This window comes from Triticum urartu, chromosome 3 (genome assembly GCF_003073215.2).
Source record: "Triticum urartu cultivar G1812 chromosome 3, Tu2.1, whole genome shotgun sequence".
NCBI classification, from domain to species: Eukaryota; Viridiplantae; Streptophyta; class Magnoliopsida; order Poales; family Poaceae; genus Triticum; species Triticum urartu.
The window spans coordinates 705,753,379-705,777,396 of record NC_053024.1 but is presented as its reverse complement, the minus strand read 5'-3'; the positions used below and the strand labels follow the sequence as shown (position 1 = coordinate 705,777,396).

The following is a 24,018-nucleotide window of genomic DNA, read 5'->3' as shown; positions in this document are numbered from 1 at the left end:
CGGCAGCGTCAGCGCGGCGGCAACCTTGACCACGACGACGGTGCGAGCAGCGTGGCTTCGGGTACGAGACGGCGGCGCGGGAAGTGCTACAACTGTGGCGTTCGTGGCCACTTCTCCCGTGACTGCCGGCAGCCGAAGAAGGAGAAGGCGCTCCTCGCCGACATCGACGACGAGCCGACCTTACTGTAGGTCGTGTCTTAGGAGGAAATTGTTAGGAATAAGACACGGCGGTGGTGGTGACCAGTGTGTGCGTGCGTGTTAGTTGTGCCGGACGCCATGGCGAGTGTGCGTGTGTGCGTGCGTTGGGTGTGTGTCGGGTATGTGCTCATGATTGAGTCGTAGTCGGTTAGCAGCAGCAGCTGGATGTGTTAGAACGCGTCGTAGAGTCAGCGTAGGAGAGCGGGTTGTTGGGCGCTCGTACGCTCGTGCGTAGGAAACAGAGGTTTGGGCGCTGCGTCTCGTAGGCTACAACGCCGGCCGGGATTTGGTTTGTTAGTGCGTCCAGATTGATATACATAGGTGGTTAGGAGTTCAGATACGTTCTGGTTTGTCCAGCTATATATATATATATGACAGGGAAAAGAGGACGTTCAGCGCTGTGGTTCGTTGCCAGAAATACATCCTCGTCGTATCCTTTCTTTGTCTATGATCTGTTCCTCAAAACTAATTCGTGCTAGTTAGGGTTAGACCCAACAACCTCGAACGCCAGTCAAGTCGACAACCTCGGTGATCCTGGCTATGACCGACACATCGGCGCAAACACCGATGAGCCGGCGGTCAAGGAGCCGACGGCTGGGGCGGGAAGCTAAGTAAGGTCAATGATGGGGCCATTGAGGCCCGAGACACAACTCTAGGCATCCAAAGGCATGATGACTCTCCCTTGTGCATCCTCAATATGGTGGGTTACGTTTTGAGCAAGAAACGTAGCCTGGAGCACATGGGTGGATAGTTAACATGAGGACGTGTCTCCTTTAGCTTGATGCTCATGGGTCATTAACACGAGGACATGTCTCTTTCCCCTTGATGCTGATGGGTCGCATCGCAGCATCTGCAACGCTTGCAAAGATGCCAACAAGTGGTAGATGGTGATCACTTTATATGCATATGCCTAGCTTCTTTTTATGCTATGTTGTAAATATTTTGTATAATTCTGAACCTATGAACATCTGTTAGTTTATCATTTCGAGTTGTATGCATGTTCTTAAATATTTCATGCGGTAGCTATGCGAGGAGGCCAGTGTGATGTGGGGGAAACTTTGGTTATTTGAATCTCTGTGAACATTATCACACACGCCTTCTTAGGCGTAATTGTCTGCAATGTTAAATATATCTCATGATTTATCAAAACAAACAGTCTGTTATAAATCGCAAACGGTGTATCAAAAAATCATGTGTGCGATAGTTCACGAAATTAGAGACTACCCTGTCCCTGTGCTATGCAGAACACACGGATCTTTTCGCCAAACATGTGCAATAGTTCAGTTCATCACACACGCTTCTTTGAGAAGAATTGTGTCCAAGGAATCGCGCACAGTTCTCCTTACCCAATTGTGCGCGATGTATTTTCCATCACACACATTTTATTTTCAAAGACACGATATATTTTTATAACGTATATGATGCCTTTATCGTGCATAGTATAATGCTACGATATGCGATAGATGTGTCTTAATAGCACTGATCTGCATAGTGTGAATTCTTGACAATGTTGGTATCAAGCCATCCCTTGTCAATGTAGAGAGACCCAGCTACTCGATGATAAACAAGTGCACCAACAATACTACTCGATGGCGAAAGGCGGCCGATGCGCCGCTGACCCGTGGAAGAGTTGTGGTGCAAGGGTTTTACAAGAAGTACCGGAAAAAGAGCACACATAGTGGATTTGGTTGATGCACCGTGTGCACTCGGTTCAGTTTATTAGTATATGATTTTAATTTATTACACTTAAGTTAGAAGACATTCTACGACCTATGTCAAGATATTTGTTAGACAAGTATGTTCTAGAATTTTTTTATTAGGATACTAAGAAAAATCAAACACATATAATGCACGATAACACATCTAGTGAAGCACATTAATTTACAAAGGGAACGAAACTAAAAAATATACAAAGGGGCACAATTTGATGTTTTTTTCCTTAAACCTGAAGTAAAGCCAATTCAATGTAAGGTTTCTTACTAGCATCTAAAATGAACTGTTACGAAAAATAAGCCGATATAACTTCAAGTGAGTAATACGATTTCAATTTGGCGAAAGTGTATTTTGCAATAAATAAATACATGAATCACAACAATGAATATTGTATCTTAAATTTAGCAATAGAATATATGTGGCTAATTGTGCTAAATGTGATAGGAAAGTTAGTAACTAACATATTGTGTTATCAAGTAAGTCATAAATAAGTAAAAAAGTTTAGCATAAATAATTGAAATATTTTATTATTAATATAATCAAATATCAATAAGAATATAATACTCTTGCAAGTCATAGCTGCAAAAATAAATACTTTTATGATTATAATCGGTATTCTTATCTTATAAATGTTTGTCACAACCGTTGAAATATTTATCAATATGCAATAAGTAATATTTTTAATATCTGTATATCTATATTTTCGGGAATGATAATCATATCTAGTTTCTGAATGATGTGAAACCCAATAAATAAAGATAATTTTATATATACAAAATTATCCTGCATAACATGTCCGGTTGTCACAAAAAAATTGAATTTTAACAGAAAAAATCAGTAACGCTCGAGCCATTAATATTTTTGTAATTTATGAAATTAAATCCGACAAATCAATAATTTTTATTTCAATTTGGATAAATTTGAATATAACAATTGGATATATTTCTGATGTACCAATATTACGCAATAATTGATATAATCCAATGGTACATCCATTTTACCTCATTGGGCTTAAGTTGAAATAGAAAATAAAACTAGGCCTGCACAAGATGAGAGCAGAGCAACCTCCCACTCGGTAATGCTAGGAAGTTATATCTAAAGAAGGAAAATACTGAAATATTTTAAACGAAACCATTGGAAGTTTTGTAGGACTAAATCGTAATCATGGCTTACCATGTGAACAGAGCTAAGAGAAACATAGCTATGCACCACCGACCGATGTGAACTGTCCCCTTTCAACTGTGAAACTTGGATAGTTGACACGACCCCATGACACTGCTTACTGCTGAATTTCCCCAGAAATGTTGCTGTCAAGTCATCCCTCGTCAATGTGGACACACCCAGCTATACTTTTCTTTTTCTTGAGCCATCATGCGTCTGCATTTGCCTGGTGATCGATAAACAAGTGCAGCAACAACTACTACACGATGGCGCCATGGCGAGGCCGATGCGTGGCTGACCCGCCGAGGCCAAGAATTGCGGTGCAAGGGTGTGGACAACAAGCAACGGGTAAAGAGCACACATAGGGGACATGAATGATGCACCGTGTGCACTCGGCTCCATTTTTCCTCCCTCGCCGGCCACCACCTACTCTCTCCCCCTCCTCAAAGTCCTAACAATTCCAAAGGGTTAGTGAGAAACTGTCTTCAACTGCAAGCAAGAAACACACTAGAAATCTAAGGTCCATGATGATCGTCTAGTGATCGACCGGTTCCGTTCCGGCGAGTCGGTCGATAATGGAGCCTGCCAGATACCGGTACGTGCCGGATCATGTCGGGGGCGGCGGAGGGTTGGAGGACGACGACGGCGAGGAGAGTGGCGGCGGGTGCTTCTTGGACGTGTACGTGCACGGCGCGCGCGGCATCCACAACATCTGCATCTACGCGGACCAGGACGTGTACGCGCGCTTCTCGCTCACGTCCAGCCCGGGGCACGCGCCGGCGCTCTCCACGCGCGTGGCTGCCAGGGGCGGCGCCAGCCCGCGCTTCGACGAGCGCCTTCCGCCGTTGCGCGTCCGTCGGGGCAGGCTCGGCACCGACGCGCTCAAGTGCGAAGTGTTGATGCGGAGCTGCGCCGAGAGCGTCCTCGAGGACCAGCTCCTCGGGTTCACGCTCGTGCCGCTCGCCCAAGTCGCGGCCACCGACGGCGCGGAGATGGAGCGGCGGGAGTTCTCCCTGTCGTCCACGGATCTCACCCACTCGCCCGCCGGCACGGTGAGCCTGTCCCTCGCCCTCCGCTCCGGCGGAGGCGACCCGTGCATCGCGGGGCCATCGGACCGCGCCGCGGCGGAGCCGTCGATCACGTCGGAGGTGGTCATCCTCGAGCCCCCAGCGCCGCCGGTGGACTACCTAGGTATCGAGTTTCCTGACCTCAACACAGCCAAAGAGAACGACGACATGGCCGTCCAGTACCTGCCGTTCTTGCACCTCGGGGTGGCGCCGTTTGACGCCATGGAGATGGTCACGAGCCCACGCGGCGAGAATTCGATGCCGGTGTGCTCAGACGGAAGCAAGAACGCCTCGACGACCACCACGACCAGCGACGACAGGGCGATCGATGTCTCCTCCTCGGCGGCGACAGAGAAGCCGCATCGGCACGACGGCGCCCACGAGGCCACCGTGTCGGCACCGATGTGCAGCGGCGCGCCGGACACGCCAACGTCCAACGGAGGGGCGGCGTCTGGCAAGGAGAAGGTCGGCGTTTTCAAGTCTCCCATGGCCACGGGCGACGTCATCGACATGGAGGCGGAACAGAGCGCGATGCAGCGGCAGATCATGGAGATGTACGTGAAGAGCATGCAGCAGTTCACCGAGTCGCTGGGCGCGATGAAGCTGCCGATGGAGCTCGATGGAGACGGCGGCGCCGGGGTGGTCGTCCAGAGGGACGAGAAGAAGCCGGAGGCAGAGGCGAGGAAGGACGGGGCGAGGGTGTTCTACGGAAGCAGAGCATTCTTCTGAAGAAAATTACAAACATTCAGAGAGTGTTCTGAAGACTAGAATTATTCAGAGTGTTGTGAAGAGACCTACTACGATTATTCAGAGTGAGGAAAATCTGATCTCTTCTTGCAAAGGTATTGATTGTTCATCGTCGTTGTTGGCTTGCTTCGTTCGTTAAGACTAACTTGTGGAGTGGAATGGAGTTTTGCGTGTGTCCTGCGCAAGCAGAGCCTTCTTTCTTCTGAAGAAGACTACAGTTATGCAGAGTGTTCTGTATAAAAACTGCGGTTATTCAGAGTGAGGAAAATCTGATGTCTGCCTGCAAAGGCGCTGCTGCACTCAATTACAGACTCCCACAGTACATGTGATATGTCTTGCTAACAAGAGTAACATGTGGAGTAGAATGGAGTTTCATGTGGGCATCAGCCGGCTAGGCAAGATTGCTTGGTCAGATCTCCTCTGAACCTTCTTGAGGAGAGAGTGTGAACACTTGCAGAAAAGCTGCAGATCACTGATCATTGAAGAACATTGAGATAGATCATTGTGAAACTAGTTATATCACTGCAGAAATAGTTGGCTTGGGTACTCAAGTATGCTGCTTTTCTTGACAAATTCTTGCTCCTATCATATGGATGGTCCCGCTCCCACCCATAGCATTGTTCCAGAAGCAAAGGAACACCTTGGTTTAGCTTCTTTCTTGACCGACGATATAAATTGCGGGCGATTAGGTGTGAGCACTCGGGATTTTTCACTCATGGAACAGACGCTTCCACGTACGCGCGCGTGGAGCCAACCGCGAATCGTTGATGTCGACGTACGTCCGTGCATGAACGCGACCGACACCTGCTGTGTTCTACCACTTCTCCTCACAAGAAGTGGCAACGTAGCAGCTCTTGTGCCTGACGTTTTTCTCCTTTTTGTTTGCAACTTCCATGGGTTTTCCACGCACGTGTTGTTGAGATTGAGAAACGCCGATACGATAATTAGTGCTTTTATCAAAACTGTCCCGCCGTTCCCGCGAAATGAAATGTTGGATGGGCAGACAGGAACCGGCAGACTGAAGCTGACTCTACCCGCAAAAAAAAAAGAAGAAAGACTGAAGCTGACTCAAGGGAAGGCAGAACCGCAGAAGAGAACTGCCTAATTCGTTGGATCGAGGCTGAGATTGGTGCAAGGCAGCAATGGAGGCGCTGGCTCTAGCTCTTCCACACATACAGTTGTCCGCTTTTTTATTTGGGTTGCCCGGTGCGTTCGATGGTGGCCGACCCATTTTGTGACATGTTTGTCTCGACATTTCGTCAAACACGTAGCAGGCAGGGTAGTTCGCACTTCGCAGTGAGGAATGGCGTCAGTGCATGTTGGCCATGGCGAAGACGAGATGCACGCACGCGAGCGTGCACGACGCGCGCTTGGAGGCCGCGACCACCTGCTCATGCTACTTGAGGTCGGGCACGGGGGCGAGGCCGTGCAATGGCTGGGCGCGGGGGGCACGCGGCACGCGGCCGGGCGAACGGGGCTGGGGAGAGCAGTTGCATGGCTCGCAAGCGTCAATGGCGCCATGGCGAGGGAGAGGGAGGAGAGAAAAAAATTATGTGAGTGGATAGTAAGTGGGCCACACGCAGCATGCAGCGGACAGAGGCGGACGAAGAGAACACGGAAAACGCCCGCTTTTTTCCGCACCGGATCCAAATCTAACCTAAATTTAAAACTGAAATGGGTTCAAGCATACACAAAACCGACAGAAATTGAAAATGGATCCGTCTATTGGGCAATTTGTTTTGTCTATACGGTTGGAGTTGCTCTCACTCCCACTGTCTTGAGTAGTTGTCAAGTACAGACAGTAGCACGGCGTGTCATGTCAACTGTCAAGTCAGTGACGAGGGTGGTCTGACTTGTGGGCCCTGCAAACCTAAAATCATGTCAAATGACTTGAACCGAGCAATTTTGGTTCCCTAGGAATGATTACACAAAGAAGAAAAAAGCATGTGGTGCTCTGAAAAAATTGACAATTACTTCTACCCTTAAAAGTGCATCGCTAGACTAACAAAACTTTATTTCATTTTTTAGTTGATGAACCTTAGGGAATTGAGCCGATGAACTTGTCGCGATTTGATGCCATGTCCCCAATCCCAACTGGGAGACACCCGCAAAAAAAAAATCCCAGCCGGGAGAGTATCTTGTGATACCGAGGCAACGGTGCTCCCGTGATACAGGCTCCCGGACCGGCATCTAAAAAGCTAATGTAGCTGTTGTATTTGTGCATATTTTTTAGACTTCTCAAGGACTTGTTTGCAAAAGTGTTCATCATCTCATGGGAGCCTTTGGATCTGAGGTCTAACAGACGAGTTCGCACGCGAGCTGGGTGCTCCGGAGCACCAGATATTTCCGAGGACAGCACAAGGACATGGTTTTTTTTAAAGAAAACACACAAGGACGCATGCTCTCTCCACAATTTTTTTCTTTTCTAAGCATTTGCTCTGTGGAGAAACTTAACCAGGCCTTGTCACCCGGCCCGCCTCCTTCCACAGGCGGCCTTTCATTGCCACAAACAACTGGGCCGTGCGGGGATTTCAAACGGCACCTGTTCCTCTCCTTCAGGTTCAGTGTCCTTTTTATTTTCTGTTGACAGCTCCAGAAGTACAGGTCAGTAGTACAACAGTACTGCAGAACAAGAGACAGAACGTACTACCACTCTACAAGCAAGTACGGTCAGCTCGATCGAGCTGTTAGAGACGGCTGATGAGAGAGGTTCACCTCGCCACCATGTGCTCAGTTGGCAGATGCATGCATGCTACTCCACAAGATGAGCACACGGTGACACAAAACGCATGACACTACCATATTTAAAACCACCATTGCCCTCACTGACACCAGGTGATAGATTAGTTCCGTGGTACACAGGATGTCGACATTTGCGTGCCTGGAGCGGACCCTGCTGGATGGTTTATGTAAAGGCAGGGTGTGTATGTGGACTGTGGAGCAGTGGAGGCAAATCATCCTTATTTCTCATATATTGGCCTTTTTCACTGTTCTGACTTTGTGAGAAAATTTTAGCACAAAATAAGCTCCTCACAAAATTATTTCACGATGTGACCATTTTCAGAAACGCCATGACATGTGACGTTGCTGAATTACCTAGAAACGCCAAACCCACCTGCGTTGCTAGCCTGGTCGACACACTATGTGGCATGGCAAAAATGACAGCGTGTGTGGTGTTGTTGGAAACGCCAAAGGGCGTGGCATTGCTGCCCAAATATCAAACGCCATTGTTAGTGGCGTTTCAAGTAGCTTCTTCACATTTGCCACTTATTTATGAAGGGGAGCAGAAACGTCACGGCTTGTGGCGTTACCAAAAGGGTCAGATTGTGAAATAAATTTATGAGGAGTTTATTTTGTGCTAAAGTTTTCTGACAAGGTTAAAATAGTGAAAAGAGCCTCATATATTTATGTATACATGAATAATTTTTTTTTTAACCGGGTGTACCCCTTTCCATTGAAAAACAACAGAAATACATATATATAGTGTTCCAGAACAGTTGAGGAAGAAAAGAAAACGGGGCAGCGAGTTCAAAGCACTGCCAGAAAACCCACTGCACTCGCCCGCCATCGAAACAAGCACTATGGGGATTGTCAGTACTCTTTCATCACAGTGCGACTGCTTTGTGCCAACCTCTACATTTATTTCTACCACTACCTCTGTTCCTTAATTCTTATATTTTGGAACAGAGGTAGTACGATATATCTGTTTTACTAGTTATCTTCAGCATACAGTTGAGATACATAGAAATGTATATACAATTGCATATAGTTACTATATATGAAACACGCTGCATTATACGTACGATCGTGCATGCATATCAGCAGTACTATTTATCTTGTGTATTTGCCCTATATCTATGGCATGCATGTATTTTGATTCATGGTGGTTAAACACCACAGTATACACCATTCTTATGCTACATATGAGCTACTGGTGGTGATGTAGACGTAGTCCTGCCTTTTGCGTCAGGGCGTTCTCCAGTTCTTCACAAAATGCCGGACACTCCTTGCTCATCGTCCGTTGGGTTCTCTGTTTCAATACAAAAAATAAGATGGCATTGTAAGTTCTTTGATATAAAATTGCCGTCTGGTGCATGCAGCCTGGATTTTAATGCCAAAGTGTACACACTTTTAGTCATTCATATATAATTTTGACACATTTATAGCGTTACTGCTCAGTTTGTCAAATAAAGTGGATAACGCATGCATATTTGCATGAAGATTCTTTTCTTTTGGCGGAGAAATTTGCATAAAGGTCTGATAAATAGTTATTTGGATAGGCATTTTCCATCTGTACTATTGATACTCATTGTGGGGTTGAGGTAAAAGGATGCGAATAAGTGTCCATGCATTCGGTTGTGTGAGAGTACACGTCATTGTCTTAAAAAAGAGGACGTTACTTGTGTAAAACTCTAGCCCAAATTCATTCAACGTTCTACCCATCTATTAGACGGACCATACATACCTATCGCCGCTACTGCAGCTTCATCATCGCTTCATGTAAGGGCATCTCCAACGCCGACCTGCAAACCTCCTGCATGCGTCCGGACCATGATGTTTGGACAGCGGAAGCCATCCAGCGCGGGCCTGTAGCGGTCCGCGGTGCGGTACGGACGCGATTTTTCCCGCAAACCGAAGACAAACATGGATGCATGAGGAAATTTACGGGTTGCCATTGAAGATGCTCTAAAAGGGTTAACCCATAAATGCTATATGTGGTTGGTAGACAAGAGTATATATGCCGGTCAAACTTTCTCGCTTTAGTGCTTGCAGTCGTCGCTAGGTGGTCTACGGATCTTGATGTATTTTTATTATTTCTAGTATTCGTTGTACTATCATGATTGAAGATGAATAGACTGAAAGTTTTCCCACAAAAAAAAAAACTTTCTCTACAATTGCCATGTGGAACTGATTTCACCACACAACTAAACTTGGGCCACATGGTCCTTCACAAATGAAGGTCAGTTGAACTTGGACCATGTCTGTTTGTTGGCGAACAGGTCTCATGCTTAATGGAGCCGCTTGGCCACGCAATCATGGCGCCATCTCATGAGATTTTGTGTCTCCTCATGGCATATCTCTTTCTTGTGCCTTGACATAAGTCCAGATGTAACCCCTTTTAAGTTGGGGCTGGAAAGGATGTGAGACAAAAGCCAAGGCTAACAAAGATCTATGTGGGTGTAGCCACCCCCTAGTACCTAGATCATGGTTTTCGTTCGGTTTTCTGCCAACTAATTGGGCAATTTTTTTTGCTTGATTAATCGACGAGGAAAATGTTTTGCCCCCGTTTCAGAAAAAATAGTATACCTAGATCTAGTCTAGTATCAACTGACCTGGCTGAATTAGGAGGAAGAAGCAACAACCTCGTCCACCCAAGTGCTTTGTTCTTCATGTCCAAAAAACCAAACAAATGACTGAAATAGAGGGACCTCGGTCGTGCTCTTTGCCAAGGGTGTAAAGATTGATCACCAATGAATGTTGACACTTCGGTAGTAGTATAAACCCTCTGAAGCTCGAAAGATGGAACCGGTCAACCTCGAATGACTAGGGTTTTGTGGAATCCACACAATATATAGCTAGAGGGACCATTTTAGCACTAGGAGAGTCCCTTTGTTGTCCGATTGAAACTAATGATGCGTTGTACATATTCGTTTCATTGGCTTAATCCTTGCATGTGCCGGTCAAGGTAAACAAAATGTACCATTTGCCGTTCGTTGTACTATGCTACAATTTTTAACTCAATGGATGGCCTCTATAATCTCCACCACTGATCTGAGTTAACAATCATAATCTTTTATGAGGGGGAGCATGCACCCAAGCAAGTCATACTGTAATAAGTTAACGAGCTTACAAATGCCCATAATGTTTTTACCTTTATGGATTAAATCAAAATAGTTCTAATTCTATGCTAGATAATCCAGTGTACGGCATGGCAAGATCCTACATATTGCATATATATCCAAAATAAATGTCCCCAAATTCATGTTCTCTTTAGATTTTGATAAATCCTTATCCTTTTATGTGGACCCACGGCAGTCGACATCGCAGGAAAAGAAGTGCTTTGCTGAGTTTTAGCTCGTCAAGTACTATATACTACTAGTTGTTAAGATCAAATCATAAGCAACCACATGGCATACGTGGTAAGCAAGCCAAGTAAAAAAGAATCCAAAAATGATCAAATCACAAGCATCGATGATATGAGAACAACAGGAGCTAAAGGCAGATGCATCTGTTGATGTGTACCTGAAGATGGAGGCTATAGAACGTCCTGTTGTGAAACGCGGAAGTCGACGAGCTGATGAGGCGTAGGCCTTCGTTCTCCAGCACCTTGATGCACTTGGACATGGGCAGAACTCCGGCCATGGTGCTCACTAGGCTGACCTGGACCATGATTTCTCTGTCATCGAGGCAGGTGGCGGACACGATCGGAGCCATGTTCTCCTTCATGGTCAGCACGCCGGGCTTGCAGTTGGCGCGCGTCAGCTCCTCCTTCTTCTTCTCCAGTCCGTCCACCTGCTTCTGCAGCTCCGGGATGTACTTGAGCACCCGCGACACCGTGATCGGAATGCTCAGTTTCTTCTGCAACACCAGAGAAATCCAACAGACGTTCAGAACGGAATCTCTAACATGTAGCTCAGAGGAAGGCTGATGAGTTAGTTTGAGTGAGAAATTTAATTACCGTGTGATCGGTGTCGGGGAGGAGGGAGCGGAGGTCGGAGTAGAGCTCGTTGAGCTGCTTGCGGCGGTCGCGCTCGTACGCGTTGTGGCTGATCTTGCGGTGGGAGCCCGAGCCGTCGCCGCCACCGGGGGAGCCGTAGCCGCCGGACGATGTGCCGTTGTTGGCAGCCGGCGCCAACGGGACGTCGTGGTCGAGGCCCGGCCACTGCGGATGGTGGTGGCCGGCGGCGACGGAGAAGATGTCCGCCTCCAGCGACGATATGCTGCTCGCGAACGGGTCTTCGAATATCTGGTGCTGGTGCCCCATTGCAGGCCGGCAGCTCGCAGCAGCTAAATTCTGCTAGGTCGAGTTCGTGTGGAGAGGTTAGGGGTGATGGTGGAACAACCTAGCTTAATAGCCACCTAACCAGCGAGCTATCTGGCTCCTAATTAATGGCGTTATTCTTTGTGAGACTCTAGAGGAAGCGGTAGTGGTAGCCTGGTAGTAGGGGAAGACCCTCTAAGCTAATGGAATTTTATTGAGAGATGGTTAGCATTAACTACTTCTCATGGCAGGTTTGATGTATGGACAGCTGCTTGAGCCAGTTCCGGAGTGGTGACCTCCCATTTATATAGGGCCAGAGATGAGGGGACGTCAGTGTCAAATGCGACTTTCTAGATAACGAATTTTAGTTTAGCTAACTAATGTGGATGCCTAAGTCTGCAATCTAAAAGTTAAGAACAAAGTGAAGGGTTTTACCTTATGGTGCTCCAAGATCCATGTGAAATAATTAATCTTGTTGATATGAAGAAAACCAAAATGAACAAATCATTTCATGGTCTTGCATATATGTATTTGCCGTGTGTAGATAAATTTTGTGTATGGCCACATACTTTGTATGGCTAGATTTGTTATACATTAATTGATCAACTTGCATCCTTTTTATAGAATAGAATAGAAAATTCCATGGCTTCAGCATCACACGCCCAATATTTTTTTAAGGGAAGGCCATCATGGCTAGCTTTATTGGCTTAAAAAGGAATTACATCGTCCACAAGGTTTGAGACCAGATAGCCCGGGGGCTTTGTTGGGGATCGTAGCAGAAATTCAAAATTTTTTACGCATCACCAAGATCAATCTATGGAGTAATCTAGCAACAAGGGGAAGGAGAGTGCATCTACATACCCTTGTAGATCGCTAAGCGGAAGCGTTCAAGTGAACGGGGTTGATGGAGTCGTACTCGTCGTGATCCAAATCACCGATGATCCTAGCGCCGAACGGACGGCACCTCCGCGTTCAACACACGTACGGTTGGGAGACGTCTCCTTCTTCTTGATCCAGTAAGGTGAGAGGAGAAGTTGAGGGAAAACTCCAACATCACGACGGCATGGTGGTGATGGAGCTCGTGGTTCTCCGGCAGGGCTTCGCCAAGCACTACGAAGGAGGATGAGGTGTTGGAGGAGGAAGAGGGCTGCGCCAGGGGAAGGGTGCGGCTGCCCTCTCTCTCCCTCACTATATATAGGGGGAAGGGAGGAGGGGGAGGCGCCCTAGGGTTCCCTAGGGAAGGGGCGGCGGCCACAGGGGAAACCCTAGATGGGTTTGGGCGCCCCCACCCCCTAGGAAACTTGCCCCCCAAGCCGGGAGGGGTGGCTGCCCTAGGGGTGGCGCCCCTACCTCTCCTGGTTACGTGAGATGGGGTGGGAGGGGCGCTCAGCCCCTTAGTGGGCTGATGTGCCCTCTCCCCTTGGTCCATAAGGCCCCCCAACGCTTGCCGGAGCCTCCGAAACCCCTTTCGGACACGCTGGTCATCACCTGGTACCCCCGGAACAATTTCGGACTCCAATACCCTTCGTCCAATATACCGATCTTCACCTCCGGACCATTCCGGAGCTCCTCGTCATGTCTGGGATCTTATCCGGGACTCCGAACAACCTTCGGTAACCACATACTATTTCCCATAACAACTCTAGCTTCACCGAACTTTAAGTGTGTAGACCCTACGGGTTCGGGAACCATGCAGACATGACCGAGACAACTCTCTGGCCAATAACCAACAGCGGGATCTGGATACCCATGTTGGCTCCCAAATGTTCCACGATGATCTCATCGGATGAACCACGATGTCGAGGATTCAATCAATCCTGTATACAATTCCCTTTGTCCAACGGTATTGTACTTGCCCGAAATTCGATCGTCGGTATCCGATACCTTGTTCAATCTCGTTACCGGCAAGTCTCTTTACTCGTTCCGTAACACATCATCCTGTGATAAACTCCTTGGTCACATTGTGCACATTATGATGATGTCCTACCGAGTGGGCCCAGAGATACCTCTCCATCACACGGAGTGACAAATCCCAGTCTCGATTCGTGCCAACCCAACAGACACTTTCGGAGATACCTGTAGTGAACCTTTATAGCCACCCAGTTACGTTGTGACGTTTGGTACACCGAAAGCATTCCTACGGTATCCGGGAGTTGCACAATCTCATGGTCTAAGGAAATGATACTTGACATTAGAAAAGCTTTAGCATACGAACTACACGATCTTTGTGCTAGGCTTAGGATTGGGTCTTGTCCATCACATCATTTTCCTAATGATGTGATCCCGTTATCAACGACATCCAATGTCCATGGTCAGGAAACCGTAACCATCTATTGATCAACGAGCTAGTCAACTAGAGGCTTACTAGGAACATGGTGTTGTCTATGTATCCACACATGTATCTGAGTTTTCTATCAATACAATTCTAGCATGAATAATAAACGATTATCATGAACAATGAAATATAATAATAACTAATTTATTATTGCCTCTAGGGCATATTTTCAACAGGCTTGTCCGTCCAAATGCTAGAGAATTTATTACAATAACTATGTTTAGCTAGCACATGCGTCGCTTTATTTGCATCATCACACGCCCAATAATTAATTACATGGTACATCAAGCTCCTATTTGGTTCAAAATAATTTCATAGAAATTTTGGCCAGATTCTTAGTGATTCTTCGAATAGAGGTTGTTTCATTTGGAGGATAATAATTCATAGCAAAAAAAGTCATATGGCAAACTTTGAATGCAATCCCAAAGGAAAATTTCAGTCGAGTACATCATGATTTTTTTCCTTCGTTTCAATTACAATCATGGGATACAACCAACCCTATATATAGAATAAAATATGTACTCCCGCGGTGCAACCAACTAACATCTATTGCATAACATCCTATGTCTATGGTCTTCATAGTCCTATTTTCTGGAAAATTACACGAACCAAAGAGGCCCCAAATGATACCATATATGATTGAATCAAATCTTTTTTTAGTACACCGGGGCTATGGTTCACAATTACACAACTTATTTCCACCTGAAGATCCGCATTCTCCTCACCTTTGGTTGAAGGCCATTTAAATTATTGAGGGCTTATCTGAGTTAGTACAGGCTATGTGTTTTGTTACCATTTTCTCTCGGCTTACTTTGAGGGCCATGGGAGCACGGTGGATCCTGGCCCTTGCCGGCGGGTGTGCTCTATTTTTATGTGTTTCTGTGAGTTTTGTTACGATTTGTGTGCTGCTATGGAAGACGAGATGGTGGTGTCTCCTTGATGATGAAATAATGTTCTCCCCGTCTAGCTCCCGTCCTGGTGGTGCGTCTAGTATCGTTAGAGGGCATGTGGAGATGTGCGTTCGGCGGATATCGCAAGATTTTGTGGTGGTTGTCTTTGGTGGATCCATGGATCGAGTCTTCGTCCACCTACATCAGTGTGTGCTCAGGTTCGATCCTTTCGATATACGCTCCTATTCATCGGTGACGGTTGTTGTTCTGGTGCGTTGGTCCTATGGGACTTTAGCACGACGACTTCCCGACTGTCTACTACAACAAGTTTTTTCCGGCTCCGGCGAGGGAGGGGTGATAACGGCGACGCGCCTTTGGCTCGCTTCAGTGCTTGTAGTCGTCGCTAGGTGGTCTACGGATCTGATGTAATTTTTATTTTTTTTATGTTTGTACTTCCATGATTGATGATAAATAGAATGAAAGTTTTATGGCAAAGGAAAACTAGTTGCTTATAATCATACAATTGATTTGATGATGGATTCACTTGCAAAAAAGAATTAACGATGGATTGCCTTTTCTATGTCTGTTTTGATGAAAATACTACTAGTAGATATGGACCGGTGGGCCTAACATTTTCCCTTTGCTGAAGCAAAAAGGAAACGCAGGTATAGATCTAGCATCGATCCAGCCAATATATTCGGGTTCGCTCTCGCTGGGACCGGATTGGATGCCATTTTTGGTCGGTCTAATACTCCAATCAACTCAGAGAGATGATTTTCCTGCCAAAAATAAATAAATCTAGAGAGCTGATTCGTGGAAGCATAATATAATGAGGATGATCGTCGCCAAACCAAAACTCAAAACGTTTATAAAACGAACCGATGCATAATTAAGTGCAGCTAGTGGGCTGCTACTACTAATGGCTAGCTGCTGACCCAAGCAGATTAGTTGAGCTATCTGCGGACGCCGGATAAGGGAGGGACTGCATCTGCAGGGGGGGTCTAAGGGAGGCAAGCTAAGCGACGGGATTATGTTAATCAGGCCGTGGGATTATGTTAATCGCGCGCGGCCACGTAGCGGCGGGGCGCTGGAGACACGCGCCGTGGGCGTGATGGAGCGCGCCGGGCGCGTGCCGGCCCGTGCCGCGGAGGGGGCTCCCTCCCGTGCAGCACGCACAGGGCGCCCGCGTGCCTGCTTCCTCGGAGCATCTGTATGGCCCCATGCTTGGGCATCTCCTCTCAGCTTTCTCTCTCCGTCTAGCCTTAGAAAACCCTTTCTCCCAGGATCCCCCGGGGTTTGAAGTTTTGTCATTCGGAGCCGAGAGGAGCCTGCACGTGTCGAGCTACGGTTCAGATTTGCTGCCTTTAAGTTTTAAGTCAGGTGACTTATTATCACTTACACGTACGTGGGTCAGTTGACTTAGCGTCGCTGACATATGGGCCGGTTGGTTTGCAGCCCCACATATTAGTGACCCTAAGGCCCTGTTTGTTTTAGTTTTAACGACCAGAATCAGCTTGCCAATGACGCTGAATCTAAAATCTGAAACAAAGGGCAATTTCGTTTGAGATTTAGGGACTAGATTCAGCTTTACCAATGAAGTTGAATCTAGAAGCTGAAACAAACAATTATTTGGAATCAACTTTGCGACTGAAGCAGAATCTGAATTCGGACTGTTTTCAGTGCAATTGCCTGAAGCTTTCAGTGGCAAAACTGATTCACAGAATTAGCTCTACCAGTAAAGTGAATACACATGAGATTCGAAACCAAAGGTGAAACAAACTGGGTCGTAGAATCAACTTTGCCAGTGAAGTGAATCCACAAGTGATTCGAATCTGGTCAAAGCTAAAACAAACGGGGCCTAAGGCCTCTTTGTTTGAGCTCCAGGGACCGGATTCAGCTTTGCCAGTGCAGCTAGATCTTGATTCTGAAACAAGTAACTATTTCATTTGAGATTTAGGGACCAAATTTAGCTTTGCTAGTGAAGCTGAATCTACATTCGGGTCATTTTCAGTGCAATTGTCTGGAGTATCTCAAAGTGTCTTTCAGTCGCAAAGCTTGCCGGGGGAAGCGAATCCGTAGGTGATTCAAATTCTATCAAAGCTGAAACAAAACAGGGCTTATGTCACCTGACTTAAAGTCAGCAAATGCCAGCCCATCGAGCTAGCACGTGATGCTCATATCATGACCAAGGTTTTCTTTTTACCGCCAACTCAAAAAAAGGTTTTCTTTCGTGAACTTTTACCGGAGGGCAACGATAGGCCATTTTTTACCTAAGTTTGGCATGCATCTCGCTAATTTGCCATGCAAAAAAAAATCACAATAATTTTTTAATGATGGAATGAATAAATATCTACCCTAATTTGCTGCAAAGTAGATGATCCTAGCAGTTGCTTCTTTTTCTTTTTTACCTCCAAAAGCCCACTTAGAAGAGATAGTAGAATCTACCTTGATATGTAGATCCTATCGAGAAGCCTTAGGGAATGTACAATGACGCTATTTTAAAAGTGCCACATAGGATAAATGCTGAGGTGGAGGAGGGAGAATTCATAACAAAAGGCTTGTCTTCTCTTATTTAAGAGATTATCTCTTAGCACAGTTTGTCTCACCACATTTTTAGGAATTGCTAGTTGTTAAAGATAATACTAAGAGATAATCCATTGTAGATATTCTTTTATTGTCATCTCTAAATTACATGCAAGGCTTAAGATAACATTGTCTTATCAAACAGTGTGCATGCCCTTACCACCATGATGCCGGTACCTTTCTGTTAGTGCAACCAAACTCGTTCTACTTGATCTACTTTCAAACTTCCAAATTAAATTTATTCGATTTCTTAGTTGATAAGAATCTATCTTGAGGGGAACGGTAGTGACGGTCACCGACTGGTTACTTAAAGGTTTTAGGTTTTAGGAGTATCTATTACAAGAGTATCAACATTCTCTACATGTGGATCTTCCATCCATCCTGCACACACCTTACTTCTGGCTAGTTTGACGTTGTCATCAGAGACTTGAATGGCTGATTCATCGCGGCAGGAAACTGGGAAATCGATTGGTGTCGAGATGCCCTTATGGCTGAGGCACTGGCCTTATGGTTTGGTCTCAATTTGGCAACTACAGTCGGGTGTAATTGCCTAAAGGTGAACTCCGACAACATCGACGCGATAGAAACAATGAAGAATGGTGGTAGCTCTTTCGGTCTTCGATGGCAGTTTTGATGATATATATCACCTTGCGTGATTTCTCGCATATTATTTTCGAGCATGCTTCTAGAGGGACTAATTGTGCTGCCCATGATGTATTTACATCACTTCCCTATGTTAGAGGAGGCGTTGCAAATTTGTTTTATACATGTCTTACCCACTTTGGCTTTCTGTCCCCTATGTTTTTTGTTAGCCTAGCCCATTTGTTATACCTTCTGGTTTTGTGGGTTTAACTGTGCGAACTTTTGCACCATCATGACGTTCGTTTTCTAATGCAAATCAATATATGTTTCGAGAAATAATTATTTCACTTTTGGCGGCTCTCTAGCGTGTGTAGAGGCGCACACGCTACTAAACACCTAAAACCTAATCAGCAGGCGATTGGAAAAAAGTACTCGCGGACGTTAATCCATTAAGCATTGTAGAACTGTAGAACTATATGCAACACTGGGCTACGGCACAGCGAGGAAATTGCACAAACCACCTATTTTTGGTACTAGTGTTGCACAAAACGCCCACTTTAGAGGTTTGTTGCACAAAACACCGCATATTGAGCTAATTCGTTGCAGGTAGGTCTAATCTATTATTTGTGTGTGTTGACACGATTCCTGACAACTTGGTCTCATTTTTAAGTACAGTGATGGCAAAAGAAAAAAAAACCCCTGGTCATATCAGCAGCCAACTAGAACTGTCAATATCTCACAATTCTTTTGCTATAATTGAGCTAATTTTTTCAGACAATATTAGTGAGTGAGTGCATCTATGTTTTTTTTAATCTTTTAAAAATGTTAAATTTTGAGCAAAAAATTGAACGAGCCAATTAACGTTGCAAATATCTCACAAACTGTTGGTCCAAATGAGCTGCGTTTTTTTAGAATAGTATTGGATACATGTGTGATTTACTTAAATTGTTTTCTGCAACACCATGAAATTTCATGTGAAATAACATAAGATTGCTACGCAAATCTTAAAATATTCATAAATAGCCAAAATTTCATATGAAATAACATAAGATTGCTACACAAACTTGTGCATCTTCAACACTGTGTTTTTTTTACCACCGGTGGACTTACAAACTAGACTCACTTATTATGAATCATGTCAATCCATCTAAATGGTGGATTAGACCTAACTGCAATGAATTACCTCAATATGTGGTGTTTTATGCAACAAACCTATAAAGCAGGTGTTTTGTGAAACACTAGCACCAAAAGTAGATGGTTTGTGCAATTTCCTCATGGCACAGCACTGTAGCGGTGGAGATTAGTCCGCGACCAGTCCAGCGAGACGTCACGTCATACGGAAAGCGCTTACGGCGGCAGAGCCGATTTATAAATTTGACGCGCTGACATGAGCTCAATCGTATACTATACCCCTGCGTGACGCACGGATGGATTACGGCGACATTATCGTATTTAGGGGGATAGCAACGGATGGAGATTACCAACTTTGCAAGTACGGCAGTACACTACTGGCGGAAAAGTACAGAACGTTCGTGTTTCGCGTGCTTGTCGTTGGCTGAAATGTTGACGACCCTGTAAAATAGTTTTTCTTTTTTGAGATTTACGACCCTGTAAAATCAATCATTCTACACCTACGTGAAGTTACTAAAGCTCGATGTAAATCCCTCTCATTAATTATCTCTGTCTTCCTGATTTTCAGGGGTGGGCCCCATCCTCCCCTTAGGTCCAACAGTAATCTTTCACGGGTGTTGCTATCTGACGCGCGCGCGTTTCAGCGGCCGATTTCAGACAGGCCCTAATCTTTTTTGTTTTGGTTAATCGAGGGGGAAAAGTGCCACGTGCCCGGCCCCCACCGTTCGAATCAGGGGAAGAGAAAAGATTAGGATCGAGCGCTCTAGCAGTCGGTTGCCTAGGAAGTAAAACCGATCTTTCACATAAGTCTGTCCAGTAGCTTATGTAGAATATCTTCGTAGGTCTAGCATTGCTCCTGTAATATAGTACTCTGCCCGAGTCCGAGGGTCTCGTACTTGGGTCACAACTGGGCTCTCTTGAGATCTTGAACTACGCTACAGATGGAAACGCACGGAATGAGTGGGGGGGGGGGGGGGGGGGGGGGGGGGGGGGGGGGGGGGGGGGGGGGGGGTGGGTTAACCGGGGCCCTTAGATTACAGATCCAATGATAAATCTTTAAATATTAAAATATTTTTTAAAATATCTATATATTTTTAAAAGTCAAAAAACACTTTTAAAAAGTCTGAATATTTTAATATCTGAGAACATTTTATGAAAATGGATAACATTTACAAAATTCAAGAACTTTCTAGAAAAACCGTGATTATTTTAAAAACAACTTTGAACATTTTTGTTTTTGTAATTTTAAAAAAATCCGTAACCAATTCTAGATGGGAGTTTTTTCTAGAGAAAAACCTCTAAAACTGCTTTAGCTATAAAGTTGAACTTAAGAAAATGAAAAACTAAAAGATCTCATTGAGATTCTTTGTTAGCGCCGACGTGGGTTGGCCTAGTCGGCTACAGAACGTCGCAAAAGAGCATTGACTAGGAGCACTCGGATTTTGCATTGAGGAACACTGGTAAGGAGTACTCCTATTCGGGTATTAGGGCATATAATGTTGGAGAACATAGTAATTTCAAAAATTTCTTACGCACAAGCAAGATCATGGTGATGCATAGCAACGAGAGGGAAGAGTGATATCCACATACCCTCGTAGACCGAAAACGGAAGCGTTAGCACAACGCGGTTTATGTAGTCGTACGTCTTCACGATCCGACCGATCAAGTACCGAACGTACGACACCTCCGAGTTCAGCACACGTTCAACTCGATGACGTCCCTCGAACTTCGATCCAACCGAGTGTTGAGGGAGAGTTTCGTCAGCACGACGGCGTGGTGACGATGATGATGTTCTACCGACACAGGGCTTCGCCTAAGCATCGCTACGATATGAGCGAGGTGGATTATGGTAAAGAAGGGGGGGGGGCACCGCACACGGCTAAGAGATTAAGAGATCAATTGTTGTGTCTTTGGGGTGCCCCCTGCCCCCGTATATAAAGGAGTGGAGGAGGGGGAGGGCCGGCCCTCTCTATGGCGCGCCCTAAGGGAGTCCTACTCCCAACGGGAGTAGGATTCCCCCTTTCCTAGTAGAACTAGGAGCCCTTCCAAGTAGTAGGAGTAGGAGGGAAGGAAAGGGAAGGGAAAAAGAGAAGGAAGGAAGGGGGTGCCCCCCCTCCCTAGTACAATTCGGACCAGCCCATGGGAAGGAGTGCGGCCACCCTTTGAGGCCTTTCTCTCCTTTCCCGTATGGCTCAATACGAATTCCCGTAACTCCCTAGTACTCCCGAAAATACCCGAATCACTCGGAACCTTTCCGATGTTTGAATATAGTCGTCCAATATATCGATCTTTACGTCTCGACCATTTCGAGACTCCTCGTCATGTCCCCGATCTCATCCGGGACTCCGAACTCCTTCGGTACATCAAAACACATAAACTCATAATATAACCGTCATCAAACTTTAAGCGTGCGGACCCTACGGGTTCGAGAACTATGTAGACATGACCGAGACACGTCTCCGGTCAATAACCAATAGCGGAACCTGGATGCTCATATTGGCTCCTACATATTCTACGAAGATCTTTGTCGGTCAAACCGTATAACAACATACGTTGTTCCCTTTATCATCGGTATGATACTTGCCCGAGATTTGATCGTCGGTATCTCAATACCTAATTCAATCTCGTTACCGGCAAGTCTCTTTACTCGTTCCGTAACACATCATCCCGCAACTAACTCATTAGTTGCAATGCTTGCAAGGCTTATAGTGATGTACGTTACCGAGTGGGCCCAGAGATACCTCTCCGACAATCGGAGTGACAAATCCTAATCTCGAAATACGCCAACCCAACAAGTACCTTCGGAGACACCTGTAGAGCACCTTTATAATCACCCAGTTACGTTGTGACATTTGGTAGCACACAAAGTGTTCCTCCGGTAAACGTGAGTTGCATAATCTCATAGTCATAGGAATATGTATAATTCATGAAGAAAGCAATAGCAACAAACTAAACGATCAAGTGCTATGCTAATGGAATGGGTCAAGTCAATCACATTATTCTCTAATGATGTGACCCCGTTAATCAAATGACAACTCATGTCTATGGGTAGGTAACTTAACCATCTTTGATTCAACGAGCTAGTCAAGTAGAGGCATAGTAGTGACATACTATTTGTCTATGTATTCACACATTTATTGTGTTTCCGGTTAATAAAATTCTAGCATGAATAATAAAAATTTATCATGATATAAGGAAATAAATAATAACTTTATTATTGCCTCTAGGGCATATTTCCTTCAGTCTCCCAACTGCACTAGAGTCAATAATCTAGTTCACATCGCCATGTGATTTAACATCAATAGTTCACATTACCATGTGATTAACACCCATAGTTCACATCATCATGTGACCAACACCCAAAGGGTTTACTAGAGTCAATAATCTAGTTCACATCGCTATGTGATTAATACCCAAAGAGTACTAAGGTGTGATCATGTTTTGCTTGTGAGGGAAGTTTAGTCAATGGGTCTGCCACATTCAGATCTGTATGTATTTTGCAAATTTCTATGTCAACAATGCTCTGCACGGAGCTACTCTAGCTAATTGTTCCTGTAAGTGCATCTGGTGCCACCCCTAGTTGGTTTTGGAGTATTGACGACAAACCTAGTTGAGGGACTAATGTGTTTGTGTGAATTGCAGGATAACACAGGTAGAAGTCCCTCATTGATTCGGTTTTCCTAACAGAGATGACCCCTAAAAATGTATGAAGACATTGAAGTCAAAGGTGGTATATGAAGATATTCACATTGAAGACTATGACAAGAGAAGACATCACATGAAGCCTATGGAGCTCGAAGACTTAGATCTTTCGTAGTTCTCTTTCTTCTTTATTGAGTCATAATAACCACCGTACTGTTAAGTGGGGTCCAAGAGAACCAGTCAGAATGACTGAAGTGATGCCTAACCAAAACCTATGTCTTTGAGTGAAGACTATGAGAGCGAATCTTGTCCAGAGTCGGACAAGTCAGCTTTGATTGTAGCCCAAGTAAAGTTGCCGTGTGAGTTTGAAATCTAACCGTTGGAACACGTGTCAGTTCCTTAGTGACCCAGGGTCATTTCGGACAAATCAGGTCGGGTTGCCTAGTGGCTATAAATAGCCCACCCACTACAACCATAAATGGTTGGCTGCTCAGAGTTAGTATACGGCTTTTGTCGTTTGAGAGCAACCCACCTCGAAGCCTTTGAGAGAGAATTCCTTGCGAGGAAAAAGCCCTAACCACCCAGAGCCAAAGAGAATTGGGCATCACTTAAGTCTTCTTGTCTGTGTGATCTGAAGACTTATTACACTTGAGGACTGTGAATCCTCCAGCCAGTTAGGCGTCACGTTCTGAGCATCCAAGAGACATTGTGGATTGCCGGTGAACGAAGTCTGTGAAGGTTTGGGAGTCTACCTTGAAGACTTATCAGAGAGATTGGGCGAGGTCTGTGTGACCTTAGCTCAAGGGGAATACGGTGAGGACTGGGTGTCCTGAGCTGCGTGTTCAGGACTGGGTGTCCGGGACTGTGTGTCCTCAGGTTTAAATACCTAGCCGCCCTAACCAGACGTACAGTTGTCACAGCAACTGGAACTGGTCCAACACATCATTGTCTTCAACGAGTCACTGGTTTCATCCTTCCCTTCTCTTT

The 24,018-nt window shown here is 45.5% G+C and overlaps 2 protein-coding genes across 6 annotated transcripts; one reads left to right on the top strand and one right to left on the bottom strand.

Annotated features, from left to right (window-relative positions):
- Window positions 1-2,693: 2,693 nt before the first annotated feature.
- LOC125546063 lies at window positions 2,694-5,373 on the top strand. The gene has a single exon (XM_048710189.1). The coding sequence runs from the start codon at window positions 3,648-3,650 to the stop codon at window positions 4,866-4,868; it is 1,221 nt and encodes a 406-aa protein (XP_048566146.1). The 5' UTR covers window positions 2,694-3,647; the 3' UTR covers window positions 4,869-5,373.
- A 3,251-nt stretch (window positions 5,374-8,624) lies between these two features.
- On the bottom strand, window positions 8,625-12,141 carry LOC125546062 (protein IRON-RELATED TRANSCRIPTION FACTOR 2-like). Of its 5 annotated transcripts, XM_048710184.1 has the most exons (5): window positions 11,566-12,141; window positions 11,130-11,465; window positions 10,220-10,392; window positions 9,352-9,473; window positions 8,625-8,916 (listed from the first exon to the last, which is right to left on the bottom strand). In XM_048710184.1, the coding sequence occupies exons 1-4, from the start codon at window positions 11,869-11,871 to the stop codon at window positions 9,383-9,385; spliced, it is 906 nt and encodes a 301-aa protein (XP_048566141.1). In that variant the 5' UTR covers window positions 11,872-12,141; the 3' UTR covers window positions 8,625-8,916; window positions 9,352-9,382. The 5 variants fall into 5 exon arrangements, with proteins under 5 accessions (XP_048566141.1, XP_048566142.1, XP_048566143.1 ...); XM_048710185.1 differs by lacking the exon at window positions 9,352-9,473; XM_048710186.1 differs by lacking the exon at window positions 10,220-10,392 and having other exon boundaries at window positions 9,352-9,518.
- Window positions 12,142-24,018: the final 11,877 nt, after the last annotated feature.

Coding starts and splice junctions, on each gene's coding strand:
- LOC125546062 (XM_048710184.1), bottom strand. CDS start 11,871: ATGGGGCACCAGCACCAGATATTCGAAGACCCGTTCGCGAGCAGCATA. Junction 11,466..11,565: donor TCCCCGACACCGATCACACG/GTAATTAAATTT, acceptor CTGGTGTTGCAG/AAGAAACTGAGCATTCCGAT. Junction 9,474..10,219: donor CTTCCTCCTAATTCAGCCAG/GTCAGTTGATAC, acceptor GGACCGCTACAG/GCCCGCGCTGGATGGCTTCC.
- LOC125546063 (XM_048710189.1), top strand. CDS start 3,648: ATGGAGCCTGCCAGATACCGGTACGTGCCGGATCATGTCGGGGGCGGC.